Below are 23,253 nucleotides of genomic sequence, written 5' to 3'. Positions count from 1 at the left end.
TTTGTGCTGCACACATATACAGTATTGGTATATTAAGTACATTTTGTGCAGTACATATATACAGTATTTATATATCAAAAACCTTTTTGTAATGTACGTATACGCAGTATTTGTATACTAAATATATTTTTGTGCAGTATTTGTATATTAATTACCTTTTGTGCTGCACACATATACAGTATTGGTATATTAAATATATTTTTTGTGCTGCACATATATACAGTATTTGTATATTAAATATATTTTGGTGCAGTATTTGTACATTAAATACATTTTGTGCTGCACATATATACGATATTTGTATATTAAATACCTTTTGTGTTGCACATATATACAGTAATTGTATATTAAATACCTTTTGTCCTGCACTTATATACAGTATTTGTATATTAAGTACATTTTGTGCTGTACGTATATACAGTATTTGTATATTAAATATAATTTTTTGCAGTATTTGTATATTAAATACCTTTTTGTGCTGCACATATATACAGTATTGGTATATTAAGTACATGTTGTGCTGCACATATATACAGTATTTGTATATTAAGTACATTTTGTGCTGCACATATATACAGTATTTGTATATTAAGTACATTTTGTGCTGCACATATATACAGTATTTATATATCAAAAACCTTTTTGTGATGTACGTATATGCAGTATTCGTATATTAAATATATTTTTGTGCAGTATTTGTATATTAAGTACATTTTGTGCTGCACATATATACAGTATTTGTATATTAAATATATTTTGGTGCAGTATTTGTACATTAAATACATTTTGTGCTGCACATATATACAATATTTGTACATTAAATGCCTTTTGTGCTGCACATATATACAGCATTTGTATATTAAATATATTTTGGTGAAGTATTTGTATATTAAATACCTTTTGTGCTGCACATATATACAATATTTGTACATTAAATACATTTTGTGCTGCACATATATACAATATTTGTATATTAAATACCTTTTGTGCTGCACATATAAACAGTATTTGTATATTAAGTACATTTTGTGCTGCACATATATACAGTATTTGTATATTAAATATATTTTGGTGCAGTATTTGTACATTAAATGCCTTTTGTGCTGCACATATATACAATATTTGTATATTAAATACCTTTTGTGCTGCACATATAAACAGTATTTGTATATTAAGTACATTTTGTGCTGCACATATATACAGTATTTGTATATTAAATATATTTTGGTGCAGTATTTGTACATTAAATACCTTTTGTGCTGCACATATAAACAGTATTTGTATATTAAGTACATTTTGTGCTGCACATATATACAGTATTTGTATATTAAATATATTTTGGTGCAGTATTTGTACATTAAATGCCTTTTGTGCTGCACATATATACAATATTTGTACATTAAATACATTTTGTGCTGCACATATATACAATATTTGTACATTAAATGCCTTTTGTGCTGCACATATATACAATATTTGTATATTAAATACCTTTTGTGCTGCACATATATACAATATTTGTACATTAAATACATTTTGTGCTGCACATATATACAATATTTGTATATTAAATACCTTTTGTGCTGCAAATATATACAATATTTGTATATTAAATACCTTTTGTGCTGCACATATATACAATATTGGTATATTAAGTACATTTTGTGCTGTACATACATAAAATATTTGTATATTAAGTACATTTTGTGCTGCACATATATACAGTATTGGTATATTAAGTACATTTTGTGCTGCACATATATACAGTATTGGTATATTAAGTACATTTTGTGTGTAGACAGCATGCATATGGAAGCCCCCCCTTCCCTCCCCTCCACACCCAGCTGGCCCTCACATAGCAACATGCATGAGGAGTCATGGTGCTTGCATGATGGACGCTATGTACATGTTTATATGATGTTTACATGATGTCAGTGTGTAACAACGTCACGTCGCAGAAGTGTGCTAAGCGTGGCGTGATTTAGGAGTTGGGAGGGGCTTCCAATGTCCTCCCCCAGCCGCAGTGTGCTGTTGCTGAGGCCGGGCCGCCGCATTGCAAGCTGCGGGTTGTCACGGCAGCTAACCTCGGCGCCGGAGCCTTAGCAACACCGCGCAACAACACAGCAAAAAACGTGCCAGCATGTTGAATTCCCGCCGCTTACCGCCAATGTGGAGTCTCGATCCAAAAGAGCCGCCGGGTGTGGTTACACAGCGGCCGCTACATCCGCGGCGAAGGCCCGGGGCGACGTGGAACTCGATCCCATGGTTGCTCCTCCTTAAGCGGGCGGAGGATCCGAGCAGAGCGGCGCTGATGTGCGCTTGGATGTTTCTCTTTTCCGACCTCCGGCTGTCAGCTCGCCATCTCTCGCCGTGTCGGTTGAATGCAGAGCAGAGTGCCGTGACGCGCCGTGACGTCACGACACGTAATCCCCGGCCTTCTGCGTGCGCGTGCCCGAGGCCTCGATCCCTCGCAACAGCGAGCACGCGCGCGTGGATCTAGGACGGGGGGGGGTCTTTAACAAGCGCGTTCGCGGTATCAGAATGTCGTCATCCTAACGAGTTGTCTTTTTAAGTTGTTTCTTTTTGAACCGATGACACAACATCCGCTATTATTCCAAACACGAAGGTATAGTCCAACCTCGCGTGTTGGCGGTCAGGAAAAGACGATTTGTTTTGGAACCGCGTCCAAAATGGCGGCCCTTTTTAAGCCAGTAGATTGTTTATTTTCGACAGGACGGCTCACAAGTGTTCACATTGATTGATTGATACTTTTATTAGTAGATTGCACAGTTCAGTACATATTCCGTACAATTGACCACTAAATGGTAACACCCCAATAAGTTTTTCAACTTGTTTAAGTCGGGGGTCCACGTTAATCAATTCATGGATGGCGGAGCTATTTTGGCCGATTGGTAGCCCTGCGATGAGGTGGCGACTTGTCCAGGGTGTACCCCGCCTTCCGCCCGATTGTAGCTGAGATAGGCGCCCGCGACCCCAAAAGGGAACAAGCGGTAAAAAAATGGATGGATGGATGGATGGTAGCCGAGTTAAAAGGGACAAATTAAGGCAAGGGTGTCCAATATGCGGCCGGGGGGCCATTTGTGGCCCGCAGCTAATTTCACACATTCTGCAGAAATTGCAAAATTGATAGTATTGTAAAAATAGAAATTAAAAAAAGTGGACTGAGGTGAAATCTAATGAGGAAAAGTGTCAATGTTGACACAAAGCTGTCATGCAGGCAGTTTTTTTTTGTTCCTTTTGTCAATAAATCAATGTTTATTTATTTAGCCCTAAATCACAAATGTCTCAAAGGGCTGCACAACTCATTACGACTACGACATCCTCGGAAGAACCCACAAAAATTTGGACACACCTCCTCATTCAATGGGTTTTCTTTATTTTCATAACTATTTAGATTGTAGATTTTCACATCAAAACTAGGAATGAACACATGTGGAGTTATATCAATCAATCAATCAATCAATCAATGTTTATTTATATAGCCCTAAATCACAAATGTCTCAAAGGGCTGCACAAATCATTACGACTACGACATCCTCGGAAGAACCCACAAAAATTTAGATACACCTCCTCATTCAATGGGTTTTCTTTATTTTCATAACTATTTAGATTGTAGATTTTCACATCAAAACTAGGAATGAACAAATGTGGAGTTATATCAATCAATCAATCAATCAATCAATCAATGTTTATTTATATAGCCCCAAATCACAAATGTCTCAAAGGACTGCACAAATCATTACGACTACAACATCCTCGGAAGAACCCACAAAAGGGCAAGGAAAACTCACACCCAGTGGGCAGGGAGAATTCACATCCAGTGGGACGCCAGTGACAATGCTGACTAAGAGAAACCTTGGAGAGGACCTCAGAAGTGCCTTTATTTTGTCTTTATTTTCTTTTTTTTCCATTGCTCCAAAAAAAAAAAATCTATGTTATAATGCAGTGGTTCTCAACCTTTTTTCAGTGATGTACCCCCTGTGAACATTTTTTTTTATTTCAAGTACCCCCTAATCAGAGCAAAGCATTTTTGGTTGAAAAAAAGAGATAAAGAAGTAAAATACAGCACTATGTCATCAGTTTATTATTTATTAAATTGTATAACAGTGCAAAATATTGCTCATTTGTAGTGGTCTTTCTTGAACTATTTGTAATAAAAGATATAAAAATGACTAAAAACCTGTTGAAAAATAAACAAGTGATTTAACTATAAATAAAGATTTCTCCACATAGAAGTAATCATCAACTTAAAGTGCCCTCTTTGGGGATTGTAATAGAGATCCATCTGGATTCATCAACTTACTTCTAAACTAAAAAATACATCTTTAACATCAATATTTATGGAACATGTCCACAAAAAATCTAGCTGTCAACACTGAATATTGCATTGTTGCATTTCTTTTCACAGTTTATGAACTTACATTCATATTTTAGCTGAGATAGGCACCGCGACCCCAAAGGGAATAAGCGGTAGAAAATGGATGGATTGATGGATTCATATTTTGTTGAAGTATTATTCAATAAATATATTTATAAAGGATTGTTGAACTGTTGCTATTTTTAGAATATTTTAAAAAAATCTCACGTACCCTTTGGCATACCTTCAAGTACCCCCATTTGAGAACCACTGTTGTAATGAATTATTATATACAAATTATCACTTAAAAATGTTTTATGTAGAAAAAATATTGCATATGTTGTGTGATTGCCATATAAAACATCAAAGTTTGGACAAAAGATAGATAGATAGATAGATGGATGGATGGATGGATGGATGGATGGATGGATGGATAGATGGATAGATGGATAGATGGATAGATAGATTGATAGATAGATAGATAGATAGATAGATAGATAGATAGATAGATAGATAGATAGATAGATAGATAGATAGATAGATAGATAGATAGATAGATAGATAGATAGATAGATAGATAGATAGATAGATAGTACTTTATTGATTCCTTCAGGAAAATTACAATTCCAGCAGCAGTGTACAGAGTTTTGATCAATTCAAATAAAAGTAAAAAGTAAATAATGGGGGTTTAAATGGAAACAAAATAGAGAAATATTACAATAAGAATAAAAACTAAAAAGCAACAACGGGAATAAAAATATAACAGTAAAATAAGAATATAAAAAGTAGGCAGTAGTGACCATGTTATGAAAAAGTATACATTTATATAAATACAAATATATATATTTGTATTTATATAAGTATATAAAAGAGCATAAAAGAAAAAAAATAATAGTTCAAACTTAAAATCGACGGATATATCGGAAGTTGATCTTGAAATTTAAGTGTTAAAAGTAAAAAAAAAACTAATAAAAATGCATCAACCTTTTGGATCTCAAATATGTTTAGTCAGGTTTTATTTAACTTTTCACTGCGATGACTCAAAAATATTGAATAATTCAAATCAATTTTTGATCTTTGAGGGCTTTAATTTCTAAATAAAGGAATTCCCCTGAAGGAATCAATAAAGTACTATCTATCTATCTAATCTAAATACTACTTATTTCAGTTTTACTATAAACGTTGGGAAGACTATGTCTCCCGGCTGGCCTGGGAACGCCTCGGGATCCCCCGGGAAGAGCTGGACTAAGTGGCTGGGGAGAGGGAAGTCTGGGCTTCCCTGCTTAGGCTGCTGCCCCCGCGACCCGACCTCGGATAAGCGGAAGAAGATGGATGGATGGACTATAAAAAACAAAGTTGTCTTTGACAGAAAAGGCATAAAACCTTATTTGTTTTACTTTATATCAACCTCAAGTTGATATACATATTTACTGTAAGGATTAAATTAAAAATAATAATAATAATTTACATTTTAGTGACTGAGATCCTATATGCTCCCCAGGACCTCTAAGGATTAAAAAAAATGGTTTGAAAATGAAAAATATCAAAATGGCCCCCGCGTGCTTAAATGTTTCCGTGTTTCTGTGGAAAAAGTTTGGACACCCCTGATGTAAGGGAATCGTGCCGCTGATTGGTGCACTTTTACTCTCTTTGTAGTGCAGTGAAGAAAGCAGACGAGTGAGACATCGTACCGTGGCCGCTTCTCTCTGCTCAAGTGACGCCCCTTTCTGGTCACGTGACGATGACGCGCCTCCTTCCCAGCCAATCCGCGCGGTGTTGGCAGGCTGGCCGAGGGGAGGCTAAGCTAACTTAGCCGCTAAGGAAGCTACTTCCGCCAGTGAGTCAGAGCTGGCGAGTCAACGCCGTGCCTCGACGCGTCTCTTGCGGGGAGGATGGCCGCCACACACGCACACGGTTCGGAGCCCCGGTCATCATATAGTCAGGTAGTTTAGCGCCCGCTGTCATGTGTCAGCGGTTAGTTTGAGTGTGGGTCCCGCCTCCCTTGGTAGCGAGTAGTCAGCCCTCCTTCCGCGCAGCTAGTCCGCCTCTCCTCGCCGCTACAGGAGGATGCTGAAGCTGTTCGGTGCCCTGGTTGTCATCGGGCTGGCCATGGCGTGCCTCGCCTCCTGGGTGCTGGACAGCTACGACACGGCTTGGCATCCCAAACGGAGCGTTCGGCAGCCGGCCGGCCGGGATGGAGATGACAGCAAGGGCAGCTCTCCACCATTTCCAGGGGGGAAGCCGGACAATATATTCTGGTTTGTGCAGGTGAGCTCCTTTCTTGTCCCGGTGTTACATTTCAGCCCTGTGGATGTCAAAAAAAAAAACAAATATAAACAGAATACAACGATTTGCAAATCCTTTTCCACCCATATTCAGCTACAAAGACAACATATTTGATGTTCAAACTGATAAACCCTTTTTTTTTTTTTTTGTAAATAATCATTAACTTTAGAATTTGACGCCAGCGACACGTGACAAAGAAGTTGGGAAAGGTGGCAATGAATACGGATAAAGTTGAGGAATGCTCATCAAACGCTTCTTCGGAACATCCCGCATGTGGATCGGTTCGCAGCCAAATGAGAATCGGCACCTCCAAGTCCGAGTGCGTGGTTCTCGCCCGGAAAAGGGTGGAGCGCCATCTACGGGTTGGGGAGGAGTTCAAGTACCTCGGAGTCTTGTTCACGAGTGAGGGAAGAGTGGATCGACAGGCGGATCGGTGCGGCGTCTTCAGTAATGCGGACGCTGTACCGATCCGTTGTGGTGAAGAAGGAGCTGAGCCGGAAGGCGAAACTCTCAATTTACCGGTCGATCTACGTTCCCATCCTCACCTATGGTCATGAGCTTTGGGTCATGACCGAAAGGATAAGATCACGGGTACAAGCGGCTCAAATGAGTTTCCTGCCTTAGAGATAGTGAAGTGAAGTGAATTATATTTATATAGCGCTTTTCTCTAGTAACTCAAAGCGCTTTACATAGTGAAACCCAATATCTAAGTTACATATAAACCAGTGTGGGTGGCACTGGGAGCAGGTGGGTAAAGTGTCTTGCCCAAGGACACAATGACAGTGACTAGGATGGCGGAAGCGGGAATCGAACCTGCAACCCTCAAGTTGCTGGCAAGGCCACTCTACCAACTGAGCTATGCTATGTGGATCGGTGTTCGCAGCCGAGTGTGAAGCGACCGGAATGAGAATCGGCACCTCCAAGTCCGAGTGCGTGGTTCTCGCCCGGAAAAGTGTGGAGCGCCATCTACGGGTCGGGGAGGAGTTCAAGTACCTCGGAGTCTTGTTCACGAGTGAAGGAAGACTGGATGGTGAGATCGACAGGCGGGTCTTCAATAATGCGGACGTTGTATCGATCCGTTGTGGTGAAGAAGGAGCTGAGCCGGAAGGCAAAGCTCTCAATTTACCGATCGATCTACTTTCCCATCCTCACCTATGGTCATGAGCTTTGGGTCATGACCGAAAGGATAAGATCACGGGTACAAGCGGCCCAAATGAGTTTCCTCCGCCGGGTGGTGGGTCTCTCCCTTAGAGATAGTGAAGTGAAGTGAATTATATTTATATAGCGCTTTTCTCTAGTGACTCAAAGCGCTTTACATAGTGAAACCCAATATTTAAGTTACATTTAAAGCAGTGTGGGTGGCACTGGGAGCAGGTGGGTAAAGTGTCTTGCCCAAGGACACAACGGCAGTGACTAAGATGGCGGAAGCGGGAATCGAACCTGCAACCTTCAAGTTGCTGGCAAGGCCACTCTACCAACCGAGCTATGCTATGTGGTTCGGTTCGCAGCCGAGTGTGACGCGACCGGAATGAGAATCGGCACCTCCAAGTCCGAGTGCGTGGTTCTCGCCCGGAAAAGGGTGGAGCGCCATCTACGGGTCGGGGAGGAGTTCAAGTACCTCGGAGTCTTGTTCACGAGTGAAGGGAGACTGGATCGTGAGATCGACAGGCGGGTCTTCAATAATGCGGACGTTGTATCGATCCGTTGTGGTGAAGAAGGAGCTGAGCCGGAAGGCGAAGCTCTCAATTTACCGGTCGATCTACGTTCCCATCCTCACCTATGGTCATGAGCTTTGGGTCATGACCGAAAGGATAAGATCACGGGTACAAGCGGCCGAAATGAGTTTCCTGCCTTAGAGATAGTGAAGTGAAGTGAATTATATTTATATAGCGCTTTTCTCTAGTGACTCAAAGCGCTTTACATAGTGAAACCCAATATTTAAGTTACATTTAAACCAGTGTGGGTGGCACTGGGAGCAGGTGGGTAAAGTGTCTTGCCCAAGGACACAATGACAGTGACTAGGATGGCGGAAGCGGGAATCGAACCTGCAACCCTCAAGTTGCTGGCAAGGCCACTCTACCAACCGAGCTATGCTATGTGGATCGGTGTTCGCAGCCGAGTGTGAAGCGACCGGAATGAGAATCAGCACCTCCAAGTCCGAGTGCATGGTTCTCGCCCGGAAAAGGGTGGAGCGCCATCTACGGGTCGGGGAGGAGTTCAAGTACCTCGGAGTCCTGTTCACGAGTGAGGGAAGAGTGGATCGTGAGATCGACAGGCGGATCGGTGCGGCGTCTTCAGTAATACAGACGTTGTATCGATCCGTTGTGGTGAAGAAGGAGCTGAGCCGGAAGGCAAAGCTCTCAATTTACCGGTCGATCTACGTTCCCACCCTCACCTATGGTCATGAGCTTTGGGTCATAACCGAAAGGATAAGATCACGGGTACAAGCGGCCCAAATGAGTTTCCTCCGCCGAGTGGCTCTCCCTTAGAGATAGTGAAGTGAATTATATTTATATAGCGCTTTTCTCTAGTGACTCAAAGCACTTTACATAGTGAAACCCAATATTTAAGTTACATTTAAAGCAGTGTGGGTGGCACTGGGAGCAGGTGGGTAAAGTGTCTTGCCCAAGGACACAATGACAGTGACTAGGATGGCGGAAGCGGGAATCGAAACTGCAACCTTCAAGTTGCTGGCAAGGCCACTCTACCAACCGAGTTATGCTATGTGGATCGGTTCGCAGCCGAGTGTGAAGCGACCGGAATGAGAATCGGCACCTCCAAGTCCGAGTGCATGGTTCTCACCCGGAAAAGGTTGGAGCGCCATCTACGGGTTGGGGAGGAGTTCAAGTACCTCGGAGTCTTGTTCACGAGTGAGGGAAGAGTGGATCATCAGATCGACAGGCGGATTGGTACGGCGTCTTCAGTAATACGGACGTTGTATCGATCCGTTATGGTGAAGAAGGAGCTGAGCCGGAAGGCAAAGCTCTCAATTTACCGGTCGATCTACGTTCCCATCCTCACCTATGGTCATGAGCTTTGGGTCATGACCGAAAGGATAAGATCACGGGTACAAGCGGCCCAAATGAGTTTCCTCCGCCGGGTGGCTCTCCCTTAGAGATAGTGAAGTGAATTATATTTATATAGCACTTTTCTCTAGTGACTCAAAGCGCTTCACATAGTGAAACCCAATATCTAAGTTACACCCAACTCTCTCCTTTGAGTCACAAGTTTGCACTCTCCAGGTTTTCAATGTTTCACTACTTTTTGCACAACTTGCTGTTCTCTAACAAGGAGTTAACCGTCAGAATTCCAAACGGTGTGTAGGATCCATGAATGGACTCATAAATGTGAGTTGGCACGGAAACGACCTCTTCGTCACGCTATTCAGAGTTTGACAAAGGCACTACTCGTGGTGATGGACCAACGTGTCTCAGCGTATCCTCAGCAGGTTGCAGCAGAGACACCAACACCTGAAACGTTACAGAATGTCTTCCTGTGGTGATATCAAAAGGAATTTCACCCATTTGGCTCTTCGTTGGAGAACAGCATGTTGTGTAAAGAAATATAATCGTTATGGATTCCATTCATTCCAAGTATGGTCATTATGTTTGCAATAAAAGGCTCGCCCCACAGAGAGTGGGTTCTGTTGTCCTGGGAGGGAGTTTTTCCTCGCTTGCTCAGTGCGGAAAAGACGGTTCCATTTTGTAAAACTGGAACTATACTGGGCTGGGCGATAAAACGATATCAATATCCAGTACAGGCCAACATTTTGGACACACCTTCTAATTTCAGTGTGTTTTTTAAATTTTCATGACTATTGTAGATTGTCATTGAAGGCATCTAAACTATGAAAACATGTTTTCAGTTATTTCACCTTTTTTTTGTTAGTGAAGTGAATTATATTTATATAGCGCTTTTCTCTAGTGACTCAAAGCGCTTTACATAGTGAAACCCAATATCTAAGTTACATTTAAACCAGTGTGGGTGGCACTGGGAGCAGGTGGGTAAAGTGTCTTGCCCAAGGACACAAAGGCAGTGACTAGGATGGCGGAAGCGGGAATCGAACCTGCAACCCTCAAGTTGCTGGCACGGCCACTCTACCAACCGAGCTATACCGCCCCCGTTAAGTACATAACTCCACATTCATAGTTTTGATAGTTTTGATGCCTTCAGTGACTATCTACAACAGGCCTGGGCAATTATTTTGACCCGGGGGGGGCCACATTTAGAGAGAAAAAAATGTGTCTGCGGGCCGGTATATCTATTTTTAGGAAGACTAATACAAAAACCTCACGATAATATCTGATTGAATGCTAAAAACGTTATGACAGACCGCCTTAACAAACGTAATCAAATTTTACATTTTTGTATGAAGGATAAAACACTGAATATTGACAAAATATGAACGCGTTTGATCGACATGTTTTGCAATCAAGTGAAACGCAACAAAAATGCAACAAACAGTAAAATATGAACGCGAAGGCTACAAAATAAACCCACCTACAATCTGATGTATCTGATATTTGCTGAACTCCCCCCAGGGATCAATAAAGTACTTTTTATTCTATTCTATTCTATATATCACTAAGCTATAGAACTCTTATTGTGAAAATCTCCTTCCACGTCTGGGGAAACGCTTCCCACCCACACTGCTTGGTGCCTCGTCTGAGCTGCTGTGACGTAGATGACCATAGTAACTAATTAGATGACCATAGTAACTAATTAGATGACCATAGTAACTAATTAGATGACCATAGTATCTAATTAGATGACCTTAGTAACTAATTAGATGACCATAGTAACTAATTAGATGACCATAGTAACTAATTAGATGACCATTGTAACTAATTAGATGACCATAGTAACTAATTAGATGATCATAGTAACTAATTAGATGACAATAGTAACCAATTAGATTACCATAGTAACTAATTAGATGACCATAGTAACTAATTTGATTACCATAGTAACTAATTAGATGACCATAGTAACTAATTAGATGACCATTGTAACTAATTAGATGACCATAGTAACTAATTAGATGATCATAGTAACTAATTAGATGACAATAGTAACCAATTAGATTACCATAGTAACTAATTAGATGACCATAGTAACTAATTTGATTACCACAGTAACTAATTTGATTACCAAAGTAACTAATTAGATGACCATAGTAACTAATTAGATTACCATAGTAACTAATTAGATGACCATAGTAACTAATTTGATTACCACAGTAACTAATTTGATTACCAGAGTAACTAATTTGATTACCAAAGTAACTAATTAGATGACCATAGTAACTAATTAGATGACCATAGTAACTAATTAGATTACCATAGTAACTAATTGGATGACAATAGTAACTAATTAGATCACCATAGTAACTAATTAGATGACTATAGTAACTAATTTGATGACCATAGTAACTAATTAGATGACCATAGTAACTAATTAGATTTCCATAGTAACTAATTAGATTACCATAGTAACTAATTAGATGACCATAGTAACTAATTAGATGACCATAGTAACTAATTAGATGGCCATAGTAACTAATTAGATGGCCATAGTAACTAATTAGATGGCCATAGTAACTAATTAGATGACCATAGTAACTAATTAGATGACCATAGTAACTAATTAGATGACCATAGTAACTAATTAGATGGCCATAGTAACTAATTAGATGACCATAGTAACTAATTAGATTGCCATAGTAACTAATTAGATGACCATAGTAACTAATTAGATGACCATAGTAACTAATTAGATTACCATAGTAACTAATTAGATGACCATAGTAACTAATTAGATTGCCATAGTAACTAATTAGATGACCATAGTAACTAATTATATTGCCATAGTAACTAATTAGATTACCATAGTAACTAATTAGATGACCATAGTAACTAATTAGATGACCATAGTAACTAATTAGATGACCATAGTAACTAATTAGATGACCATAGTAACTGGTATATCATCCATAAACGCAGATTCCAAGCATTGAAATACTTAGTATAGTTGAAGCCTTAAAGTCACATGACTGCACATCATAATGGCAGCTACACTCTCCATCTTAAAGATCTAAAAAAATGATTTGGGAATGTCCGGCGGGCCAGATTGAAAAGCTCAACGGGCCACATGTGGCCCCCGGGCCTTGATTTAGCCAGGTCTGATCTACAATGTAAATAGTCATGAAAATAAAATGCATTGAATGAGAAGTCGTGTCCAAACTTTAGGCCCGTACTTTATATCGCAATAGATGTATCCACCCCACTCCTCCACAAAAATGATGCAAAGTGGAATATTTGATGTGAAGTCATTGGAGCCTTGAATTGGTCAACAATTCATTGAATCGATTTTGATTCATTCGTATTTATTCTACACATTTTTGCAACATTGGAAATCATTAGTAAAATGGAAGCTTCTCACAGGATGAGATAACTTCCCTCCGGGTACTCCGGCTTCCTCCCACCTCCAAAGACATGCACCTGGGGATAGGCTCCTCCCACTTCCAAAGACATGCACCTGGGGATAGGCTCCTCCCACTTCCAAAGACATGCACCTGGGGATAGGTTGATTGGCAACATTAAATGGTCCCTAGTGTGTGAATGTGAGTGTGAATGTTGTCTGTCTATCTGTGTTGGCCTTGTGATGAGGTGGAGACTTGTCCAGGGTGTAACCCGCCTTCCGCCCGATTGTAGCTGAGATAGGCACCAGCGCCCACCGCGACCCCGAAGGGAATAAGCGGTAGAAAATTGATGGATGGATATATATGTGCTGGTTCGGGCAGCACGGTGGAACAGGGGTTAGTGCCTGTGCCTCACAATACGAAGGTCCTGAGTAGTCCTGAGTTCAATCCCGGGCTTGGATCTTTCTGTGTGGAGTTTGCATGTTCTCCCCGGGACTGCGGGGGTTCTCTACGGGTACTCCGGCTTCCTCCCACCTCCAAAGACATGCACCTGGGGATAGGCCCCTCCCACCTCCAAAGACATGCACCTGGGGATAGGCTCCTCCCACCTCCAAAGACATGCACCTGGGGATAGGCCCCTCCCACCTCCAAAGACATGCACCTGGGGATAGGCTCCTCCCACCTCCAAAGACATGCACCTGGGGATAGGCTCCTCCCACCTCCAAAGACATGCACCTGGGGATAGGCTCCTCTCACCTCCAAAGACATGCACCTGGGGATAGGCCCCTCCCACCTCCAAAGACATGCACCTGGGGATAGGTTGATTGGCAACATTAAATGGTCCCTAATGTGATAATATGAGTGTGAATGTTGTCTGTCTGTCTGTGTTGGCCTTGCGATGAGGTGGCGACTTGTCCAGGGTGTAACCCGCCTTCCGCCCGATTGTAGCTGAGATAGGCGCCAGCGCCACCCGCGACCCCAAAAGGGAATAAGCGGCAGAAAATAAATGAATGAATGAATAATTGGAGCCTTGAATTGGTCAACAATTCATTGAATTGATTTTGATTCATTCGTATTTATTCTACACATTTTTGCAACATTGGAAATCAGTAGTAAAATGGAAGCTTCTGACAGGATGAGATAACTTCCTTCCGGGTACTCCGGCTTCCTCCCACCTCCAAAGACATGCACCTGGGGGTAGGCTCCTCCCACCTCCAAAGACATGCACCTGGGGATAGGTTGATTGGCAACATTAAATGGTCCCTAATGTGATAATATGAGTGTGAATGTTGTCTGTCTGTCTGTGTTGGCCTTGCGATGAGGTGGCGACTTGTCCAGGGTGTAACCCGCCTTCCGCCCGATTGTAGCTGAGATAGGCGCCAGTGCCCACCGCGACCCCGAAGGGAATAAGCGGTAGAAAATTGATGGATGGATATATATGTGCTGGTTCGGGCTGCACGGTGGAACAGGGGTTAGTGCTTGTGCCTCACAATACGAAGGTCCTGAGTAGTCCTGAGTTCAATCCCGGGCTCGGGATCTTTCTGTGTGGAGTTTGCATGTTCTCCCCGGGACTGGGGGGGTTCTCTACGGGTACTCCGGCTTCCTCCCACCTCCAAAGACATACACCTGGGGATAGGCCCCTCCCACCTCCAAAGACATGCACCTGGGGATAGGCTCCTCCCACCTCCAAAGACATGCACCTGGGGATAGGCTCCTCCCTCCTCCAAAGACATGCACCTGGGGATAGGTTGATTGGCAACATTAAATGGTCCCTAATGTGATAATATGACTGTGAATGTTGTCTGTCTGTCTGTGTTGGCCTTGTGATGAGGTGGCGACTTGTCCAGGGTGTAACCCGCCTTCCGCCCGATTGTAGCTGAGATAGGCACCAGCGCCCACCGCGACCCCGAAGGGAATAAGCGGTAGAAAATTGATGGATGGATATATATGTGCTGGTTCGGGCAGCACGGTGGAACAGGGGTTAGTGCTTGTGCCTCACAATACGAAGGTCCTGAGTAGTCCTGAGTTCAATCCCGGGCTCGGGATCTTTCTGTGTGGAGTTTGCATGTTCTCCCCGGGACTGGGGGGGTTCTCTACGGGTACTCCGGCTTCCTCCCACCTCCAAAGACATACACCTGGGGATAGGCCCCTCCCACCTCCAAAGACATGCACCTGGGGATAGGCTCCTCCCACCTCCAAAGACATGCACCTGGGGATAGGCTCCTCCCTCCTCCAAAGACATGCACCTGGGGATAGGTTGATTGGCAACATTAAATGGTCCCTAATGTGATAATATGACTGTGAATGTTGTCTGTCTGTCTGTGTTGGCCTTGTGATGAGGTGGCGACTTGTCCAGGGTGTAACCCGCCTTCCGCCCGATTGTAGCTGAGATAGGCACCAGCGCCCACCGCGACCCCGAAGGGAATAAGCGGTAGAAAATTGATGGATGGATATATATGTGCTGGTTCGGGCAGCACGGTGGAACAGGGGTTAGTGCCTGTGCCTCACAATACGAAGGTCCTGAGTAGTCCTGAGTTCAATCCCGGGCTCGGGATCTTTCTGTGTGGAGTTTACATGTTCTCCCCGTGACTGCGGGGGTTCTCTACGGGTACTCCGGCTTCCTCCCACCTCCAAAGACATGCACCTGGGGATAGGCTCCTCCCACCTCCAAAGACATGCACCTGGGGATAGGCCCCTCCCACCTCCAAAGACATGCACATAGGGATAGGCTCCTCTCACCTCCAAAGACATGCACCTGGGGATAGGTTGATTGGCAACACTAAATGGTCCCTAGTGTGTGAATGTGAGTGTGAATGTTGTCTGTCTATCTGTGTTGGCCTTGTGATGAGGTGGCGACTTGTCCAGGGTGTAACCCGCCTTCCGCCCGATTGAAGCTGAGATAGGCGCCAGCGCCCCCCGTGACCCCGAAGGGAATAAGCGGTAGAAAATTGATGGATGGATATATATGTGCTGGTTCGGGCAGCACGGTGGAACAGGGGTTAGTGCCTGTGCCTCACAATACGAAGGTCCTGAGTAGTCCTGAGTTCAATCCCGGGCTCGGGATTTTTCTGTGTGGAGTTTGCATGTTCTCCCCGGGACTGCGGGGGTTCTCTACGGGTACTCCGGCTTCCTCCCACCTCCAAAGACATGCACCTGGGGATAGGCTCCTCCCACCTCCAAAGACATGCACCTGGGGATAGGCCCCTCCCACCTCCAAAGACATGCACCTGGGGATAGGCCCCTCCCACCTCCAAAGACATGCACCTGGGGATAGGTTGATTGGCAACACTAAATGGTCCCTAGTGTGTGAATGTGAGTGTGAATGTTGTCTGTCTATCTGTGTTGGCCCTGCGATGAGGTGGCGACTTGTCCAGGGTGTAACCCGCCTTCCGCCCGATTGTAGCTGAGATAGGCGCCAGCGCCCACCGCGACCCCGAAGGGAATAAGCGGTAGAAAATTGATGGATGGATATATATGTGCTGGTTCGGGCAGCACGGCGGAACAGGGGTTAGTGCCTGTGCCTCACAATACGAAGGTCCTGAGTAGTCCTGAGTTCAATCCCGGGCTCGGGATCTTTCTGTGTGGAGTTTACATGTTCTCCCCGGGACTGCGGGGGTTCTCTACGGGTACTCCGGCTTCCTCCCACCTCCAAAGACATGCACCTGGGGATAGCCTCCTCCCACCTCCAAAGACATGCACCCGGGGATAGGCCCCTCCCACCTCCAAAGACATGCACCTGGGGATAGGCTCCTCCCACCTCCAAAGACATGCACATAGGTATAGGCTCCTCCCACTTCCAAAGACATGCACCTGGGCATAGGTTGATTGGCAACACTAAATGGTCCCTAGTGTGTGAATGTGAGTGTGAATGTTGTCTGTCCATCTGTGTTGGTCCTGTGATGAGGTGGCGACTTGTCCAGGGTGTAACCTGCCTTCCGCCCGATTGTAGCTGAGATAGGCACCAGCGACCCCAAAGGGAATAAGCGACTTATGTGCAATTCCAGGTGTCCGACATCCACATCAGCCGCTTCCGCGATCCGAGACGCATCCCCGACTTTGAAAAGTTCTGCACCGACACCATGGAGTTGATCAAGCCTTCTCTCGTCCTCGTGACAGGTATTAGCCCCGCCCCCTTTTAATACAACGTTTGATGTAGTCTCGTGTTTGTGACCCTTCTCCAACGTCCCTCGCAGGGGATCTGACAGACGCCAAGACGGAGAGCAAAGTGGGCTCGCTGCAGCACGAGGTGGAGTGGCAGGCCTACCACAACATCCTCAAGAGGTCGCGCGTGATGGAGCGCACGAGGTGGATCGACATCCGCGGCAATCACGGTGATGCATCCTCGCCCGCTCAGTGTTTTGCAACAACTTGTCGAAAGCAGCATGTGCATTTTGAGGCCCAGACAGGAAGTCCTGGAGCTCCTCCCCTTCTCCTTTGCTCTCCTTCGGACGAGCGGCGTTTTAATTATGAAACCATACCCGATGAAGGACATCCTGTCCCTTTTTACCATCGTGGTCGATATCTTGCCTGTAACACCAGGATGTCTAATTGTTGCGTAAAAAACCCAAAACCTTCTATGCATAACAATGACGCCTGTTTTCTTCTCCACAGATGCCTTCAACATAATGTCACTGGACAGCGTCAACAACTATTACCGGTTGGTATCAGAGCACAATTATGTTGAGAAGTGTTTTTCCTTGCATTGTGGCCACGTGGGAGCAGAGGTGTCAAAGTCGTTTTCATAAATACAATTGTTAAACATTTATTTTAATAATGATAATAATAGATTTTATTCGTAAAAAGCACTTTACGTTGAGCAAACAACCTCAAAGTGCCACAGTGTAAAAAAATAGTAATAATAAAAATGACTAAAGCTGCAAGCAGCGTTGGTCGGGTCCGCCTTAGGCTGCTGCCCCCGAGACCCACGGCCGGATAAGCGTTAGAAGACGCCTTGGAGCCACTATTTTGAGAATTTAATGCATTGTGAAAGTAATGCAGTTGTTGTTTTGAAGGGAAAATATCAAACTTCCTGTTGATTTTTGCTGAAGTATGTTAATTATTAAAATGTAGGTCTAAGTGAGACCTACATAGTGTTTTTTGTTTCATGTCTCTCTGACATTCCTACCGGAAGTTACAAGCAGTTTTGTCTGTGTTTTCTTCCTAGGAGCAGTTTGTCCGTGTTGTATTCCTAGGGGGGCGGTAGAGCGCAATTTGGAGTTTTGAGGTTAGGTTTTTGCATCAGATCGCAATTTTTGCCGGACCTGATGTGTGTGTCAAGTTTGGTGAGTTTAGAAGCATTTTAAGGGGGTCAAATAACAGCTCAAAGAGGCAAAAATGACCTTTTTTTAGGAGACTTTGCACAGGGGTTCTTTGAAGGCGCGTAAAATCAAAACCTGAGAACTTATCAAAACTCTGTTCTATACTTTTAATCAGAAGGGTTCAATCCCTCTCCTGTGCGAGTTTGCTGCCAAAACAACAAACGCACTCAGAGGAGATAATGTTTGGAGAATGGTGACCGGTTTTTACAAAACTTTTGTTTTGAAGGGGGGATTGCAAACTTCCTGTTGATTTTTGTTGGGGGTTGTCAATCTATTAAATGTAGGTCTAAGCGAGACCTACATAGAGGTTTTTCTTTCATGTCTCTCCGACATTCTTACCGGAAGTTACAAGCAGTTTTGTCCGTGTTTTCTTCCTAGGAGCAGTTTTTTCAATGTTTTATTCAAAAATAACGCTAGAGCGCAATTTTGAGTTTTTGGTTTTGGTTTTTTCATTAGATGGCAATATTCGCCAGTCCTTATGTGTGCGCCAAGTTTGGTGACTTTTGAAGCATTTTAAAGGGGTCAAATTACAGCGCAAAGAGGCAAAAATGGCATTTTTTGCGAAAATTTTATTTTGAAGGGGTTTTTGCCAACTTCCTGTAGATTTTTGCTGAAAGAAGTGAGTGTATGAAAATTGGGTCTAAGTCAGACCTACATAGGAGTTTTTGTTTCATGTCGCTATGACATTCCTAACAGAAGTTACATGCAGTTTTGTCTGTAATTTTTTTCCTAGGGGGTGGTAGAGCGCAATTTTCATTTTGGGGGATTGGTTGCTTACTATATTGGGAAGGTTTGCTATACCGACGTGTGTGTCAAATTTAGTGAGTTTTGCAGCATGTTAAGGGGGTCAAATTACAGCGTGTAGGTGCGGAATAATAATAAAACACAGCAGTTTCAATAGGGTCCTTGGTCCATGGTCCTTTGCCATGGGCCAAGGACCCTAAATAAAATATAAAACTAGAAACAGCCCAAAGGCTACAACCAGCATGCATGTCTATAGAAAGGCTTTTTTAAAAAGATGGGTTTTTAAGCCTTTTTTAAAAGCATCCACAGTCTGAGGTGCCCTCAGGTGGTCAGGGAGAGCGTTCCACAGACTGGGAGCAGTGGAGCAGAAAGCCCGGTCTCCCATTGTTCGGAGCTTTGTCCGTGGAGGTTGGAGGAGGTTAGTCTGTATGGAGCGGAGCTGTCGTGTGGAGGATTTGGGGGTGAGCAGTTCCTTGAGGTAGAGGGGGGCATTTCCATGGAGGCACTGGTGAGTTAGTAGGGAGATTCTGAATTCAGTCCTGAATGGAACAGGAAGCCAGTGAAGGGATTTGAGAGTTGGTGTGATGTGGTCATGTTTCCGCACTCTCATCAGGATCCTCGCAGCACTATTTTGTATGTCCTGCAGCTTCTGGATGTTCTTGCTGGGGATCCTGACAAGAAGTGCGTTGCAGTAGTATTTTAATGCATTTTATTAGTAGGTTTTTTTCAAACTAAAAAGTAAAAACAAATATTTTAAGTTGCAATAATTTCACCTCAAAATGTAGTGTATATTACTGTAAATGGAAATCCAATATTGGCAGACCGGGGTGGTGGTCCCTCTCTTTAAGTCCGGGGGGTGTGTTCCAACTATGGTGGGATCACACTCCTCAGCCTTCCCGGTAAGGTTTATTCAGGTGTACTGGAGAGGAGGCTACGCCGGATAGTCCAACCTCGGATTCAGGAGGAACAGTGTGGTTTTCGTCCTGGTCGTGGAACTGTGGACCAGCTCTGTACTCTCGGCAGGGTTCTTGAGGGTGCATGGGAGTTTGCCCAACCAGTCTACATGTGCTTTGTGGACTTGGAGAAGGCATTGGACCGTGTCCCTCGGGAAGTCCTGTGGGGAGTGCTCAGAGAGTATGGGGTATCGGACTGTCTTATTGTGGCGGTCCGATCCCTGTATGATCAGTGTCAGACCTTGGTCCGCATTGCCGGCAGTAAGTCGGACACATTTCCAGTGAGGGTTGGACTCTGCCAAGGCTGTCCTTTGTCACCGATTCTGTTCATAACTTTTATGGACAGAATTTCTAGACGCAGTCAAGGCGTTGAGGGGTTCTGGTTTGGTGACCGCAGGATTAGGTCTCTGCTTTTTGCAGACGATGTGGTCCTGATGGCTTCATCTGACCGGGATCTTCAGCTCTCACTGGATCGGTTCGCAGCCGAGTGTGAAGCGACCGGAATGAGAATCAGCACCTCCAAGTCCGAGTCCATGGTTCTCGCCCGGAAAAGGGTGGAATGCCATCTCCGGGTTGGGGAGGAGACCCTGCCCCAAGTGGAGGAGTTCAAGTACCTAGGAGTCTTGTTCACGAGTGAGGGAAGAGTGGATCGTGAGATCGACAGGCGGATCGGTGCGGCGTCTTCAGTAATGCGGACGTTGTACCGATCCGTTGTGGTGAAGAAGGAGCTGAGCCGGAAGGCAAAGCTCTCAATTTACGTTCCCATCCTCACCTATGGTCATGAGCTTTGGGTCATGACCGAAAGGATAAGATCACGGGTACAAGCGGCCCAAATGAGTTTCCTCCGCCGGGTGGCGGGTCTCTGCCTTAGAGATAGGGTGAGAAGCTCTGCCATCCGGGAGGAACTCAAAGTAAAGCCGCTGCTCCTCCACATGGAGAGGAGCCAGATGAAGTGGTTCAGGCATCTGGTCAGGATGCCACCCGAACGCCTCCCTAGGGAGGTGATTAGGGCACGTCCAGCCGGTAGGAGGCCACGGGGAAGACCCAGGACGCGTTGGGAAGACTATGTCTTCCGGCTGGCCTGGGAACCCCTCGGGATCCCCCGGGAAGAGCTTGACAAAGTGGCTGGGGAGAGGGAAGTCTGGGTTTCCCTGCTTAGGCTGTTGCCCCCGCGACCTTTAAGAAGGGGGACCGGAGGGTGTGTTCCAACTATGGTATTATGGTATTATGTTCCATAATACAATTTCTCAATGAAAAATGTTACTACTTCAACATTTCTCGAGCCATTTGAAAAATTCCAACACCGACCATTTCAACTCATTCAGAGCATTCACTTTTTTTTTTTTTGCATTATAAGAAAAAAAAAAAATCATACATCAGATAGAACCGCTGCTCTGTCACAAAACAATAAGAGTTGTAGAAATGATTGGAAACTCAAGACAGCCATGACATGATCTTCTTTACAGGTGTATGTACACTTTTGACCACCACTGTAGATTTAGTGTCAAAAAAGGGTTTGTAAAGAAGACGCGAATTAACCTCCGTAAAAGAGCGTCTAGATAAATGTCAGATTAATTCTGGAAGATGACTTGCATTCCTCTGAAGCGAGTGGTGATATTTACAGGAGGCCCGAAATAACTGCAGAGTTGATGTGAGCCCACAGACTGCATCTGATGTTGTTTCATTGCAGCATTTTTGGAGGCTTTGCTTTTTAATGGCAGGTTGACTGTTTTAATGTTGTTTTCCTCGTCCCCTTCAGGAAGTACTCGGCCAATCAGAAGGTGGGCTCCTTCCATTACGTCCACACGACTCCCTTCGGAAACTACTCCTTCGTGTGTGCGGACGCCACCCTGATGCCAGGACCCAAGAGGCCGTACAACTTCTTCGGTATTCTCAATCAGGTGAGTGACAAACTATGTTGTACAAAAAGCCCTTTTCCATATGAGTTGGGAAATTGTGTTAGATGTAAATATAAACAGAATACAATGATTTGCAAATCCTTTTCAAGCCATATTCAGTTGAATATGCTACAAAAACAACATATTTGATGTTCAAACTCATAAACATTTAATTTTTGCAAATAATCATTAACTTTAGAATTTGATGCCAGCAACACGTGACAAAGAAGTTGGGAAAGGTGGCAATAAATACTGATAAAGTTGAGGAATGCTCATCAAACACTTATTGGGAACAGGTGGGTGCCATGATTGGCTATAAAAACAGCTTCCCAAAAAATGCTCAGTCTTTCACAAGAAAGGATGGGGCGAGGTACACCCCTTTGTCCACAACTGCGTGAGCAAATAGTCAAACAGTTTAAGAACAACCTTTCTCAAAGTGCAATTGCAAGAAATTTAGGGATTTCAACATCTACGCTCCATAATATCATCAAAAGGTTCAGAGAATCTGGAGAAATCACTCCACGTAAGCGGCATGGCCGGAAACCAACATTGAATGACCGTGACCTTCCATCCCTCAGACGGCACTGTATCAAAAACAGACATCGATCTCTAAAGGATATCACCACATGAGCTCAGGAACACTTCAGAAAAACACTTTCACTAAATACAGTTGGTCGCTTCATCTGTAAGTGCAAGTTAAAGCTCTACTATGCAATGCAAAAGCCATTTATCAACAACATCCAGAAACGCCGCCGGCTTCTCTGGGCCCGAGATCATCTAAGACGGACTGATGCAAAGTGGAAAAGTGTTCTGTGGTCTTACGAGTCCACATTTCAAATTATTTTGGGAAATATTAGACATTGTGTCATCCGGACCAAAGACGAAGCGAACCATCCAGACTGTTATCGACGCAAAGTTGAAAAGCCAGCATCTGTGATGGTATGGGGGTGCCTTAGTGCCCAATGCATGGGTAACTTACACATCTGTGAAGGCACCATTAATGCTGAAAGGTACATACAGGTTTTGGAACAACATATGCTGCCATCTAAGCGCCGTCTTTTTCATGGACGCCCCTGCTTATTTCAGCAAGACAATGCCAAGCCTCATTCAGCACGTGTTACAACAGCGTGGCTTCGTAAAAAAAGAATGCAGGTACTTTCCTGGCCCGCCTGCAGTCCAGACCTGTCTCCCATGGAAAATGTGTGGCGCATTATGAAGCCTAAAATACGACAGCGGAGACCCCGGACTGTTGAAC

The 23,253-nt window shown here is 43.9% G+C and overlaps 2 protein-coding genes across 4 annotated transcripts in view; one reads left to right on the top strand and one right to left on the bottom strand.

Moving 5' to 3' along the window:
* Nucleotides 1–2,668, bottom strand: part of ttbk2a (tau tubulin kinase 2a) — a 110,010-nt gene extending 107,342 nt beyond the window's left edge. For all 3 annotated transcript variants that reach the window (XM_061896270.1, XM_061896272.1, XM_061896271.1), the window contains exon 1: nucleotides 2,163–2,668. The gene's annotated coding sequence lies outside the window, so the exon portion shown is untranslated. The remainder of the gene's footprint in view (nucleotides 1–2,162) is intronic.
* A 3,502-nt stretch (nucleotides 2,669–6,170) lies between these two features.
* The window catches only part of tmem62 (transmembrane protein 62), a 47,416-nt gene continuing 30,333 nt past the window's right edge, over nucleotides 6,171–23,253 (top strand). Inside the window, exons 1-5 of the mRNA XM_061896261.1 lie at nucleotides 6,171–6,646; nucleotides 17,090–17,201; nucleotides 17,279–17,416; nucleotides 17,697–17,742; nucleotides 21,860–22,001. Coding sequence (XP_061752245.1) covers nucleotides 6,446–6,646; nucleotides 17,090–17,201; nucleotides 17,279–17,416; nucleotides 17,697–17,742; nucleotides 21,860–22,001 — 639 coding nt within the window. The 5' untranslated portion in view covers nucleotides 6,171–6,445. The remainder of the gene's footprint in view (nucleotides 6,647–17,089; nucleotides 17,202–17,278; nucleotides 17,417–17,696; nucleotides 17,743–21,859; nucleotides 22,002–23,253) is intronic.

This window comes from Nerophis ophidion, linkage group LG03, assembly GCF_033978795.1.
Source record: "Nerophis ophidion isolate RoL-2023_Sa linkage group LG03, RoL_Noph_v1.0, whole genome shotgun sequence".
Lineage (NCBI taxonomy): Eukaryota > Metazoa > Chordata > Actinopteri > Syngnathiformes > Syngnathidae > Nerophis > Nerophis ophidion.
This window is presented reverse-complemented; position numbering and strand designations above follow the sequence as displayed.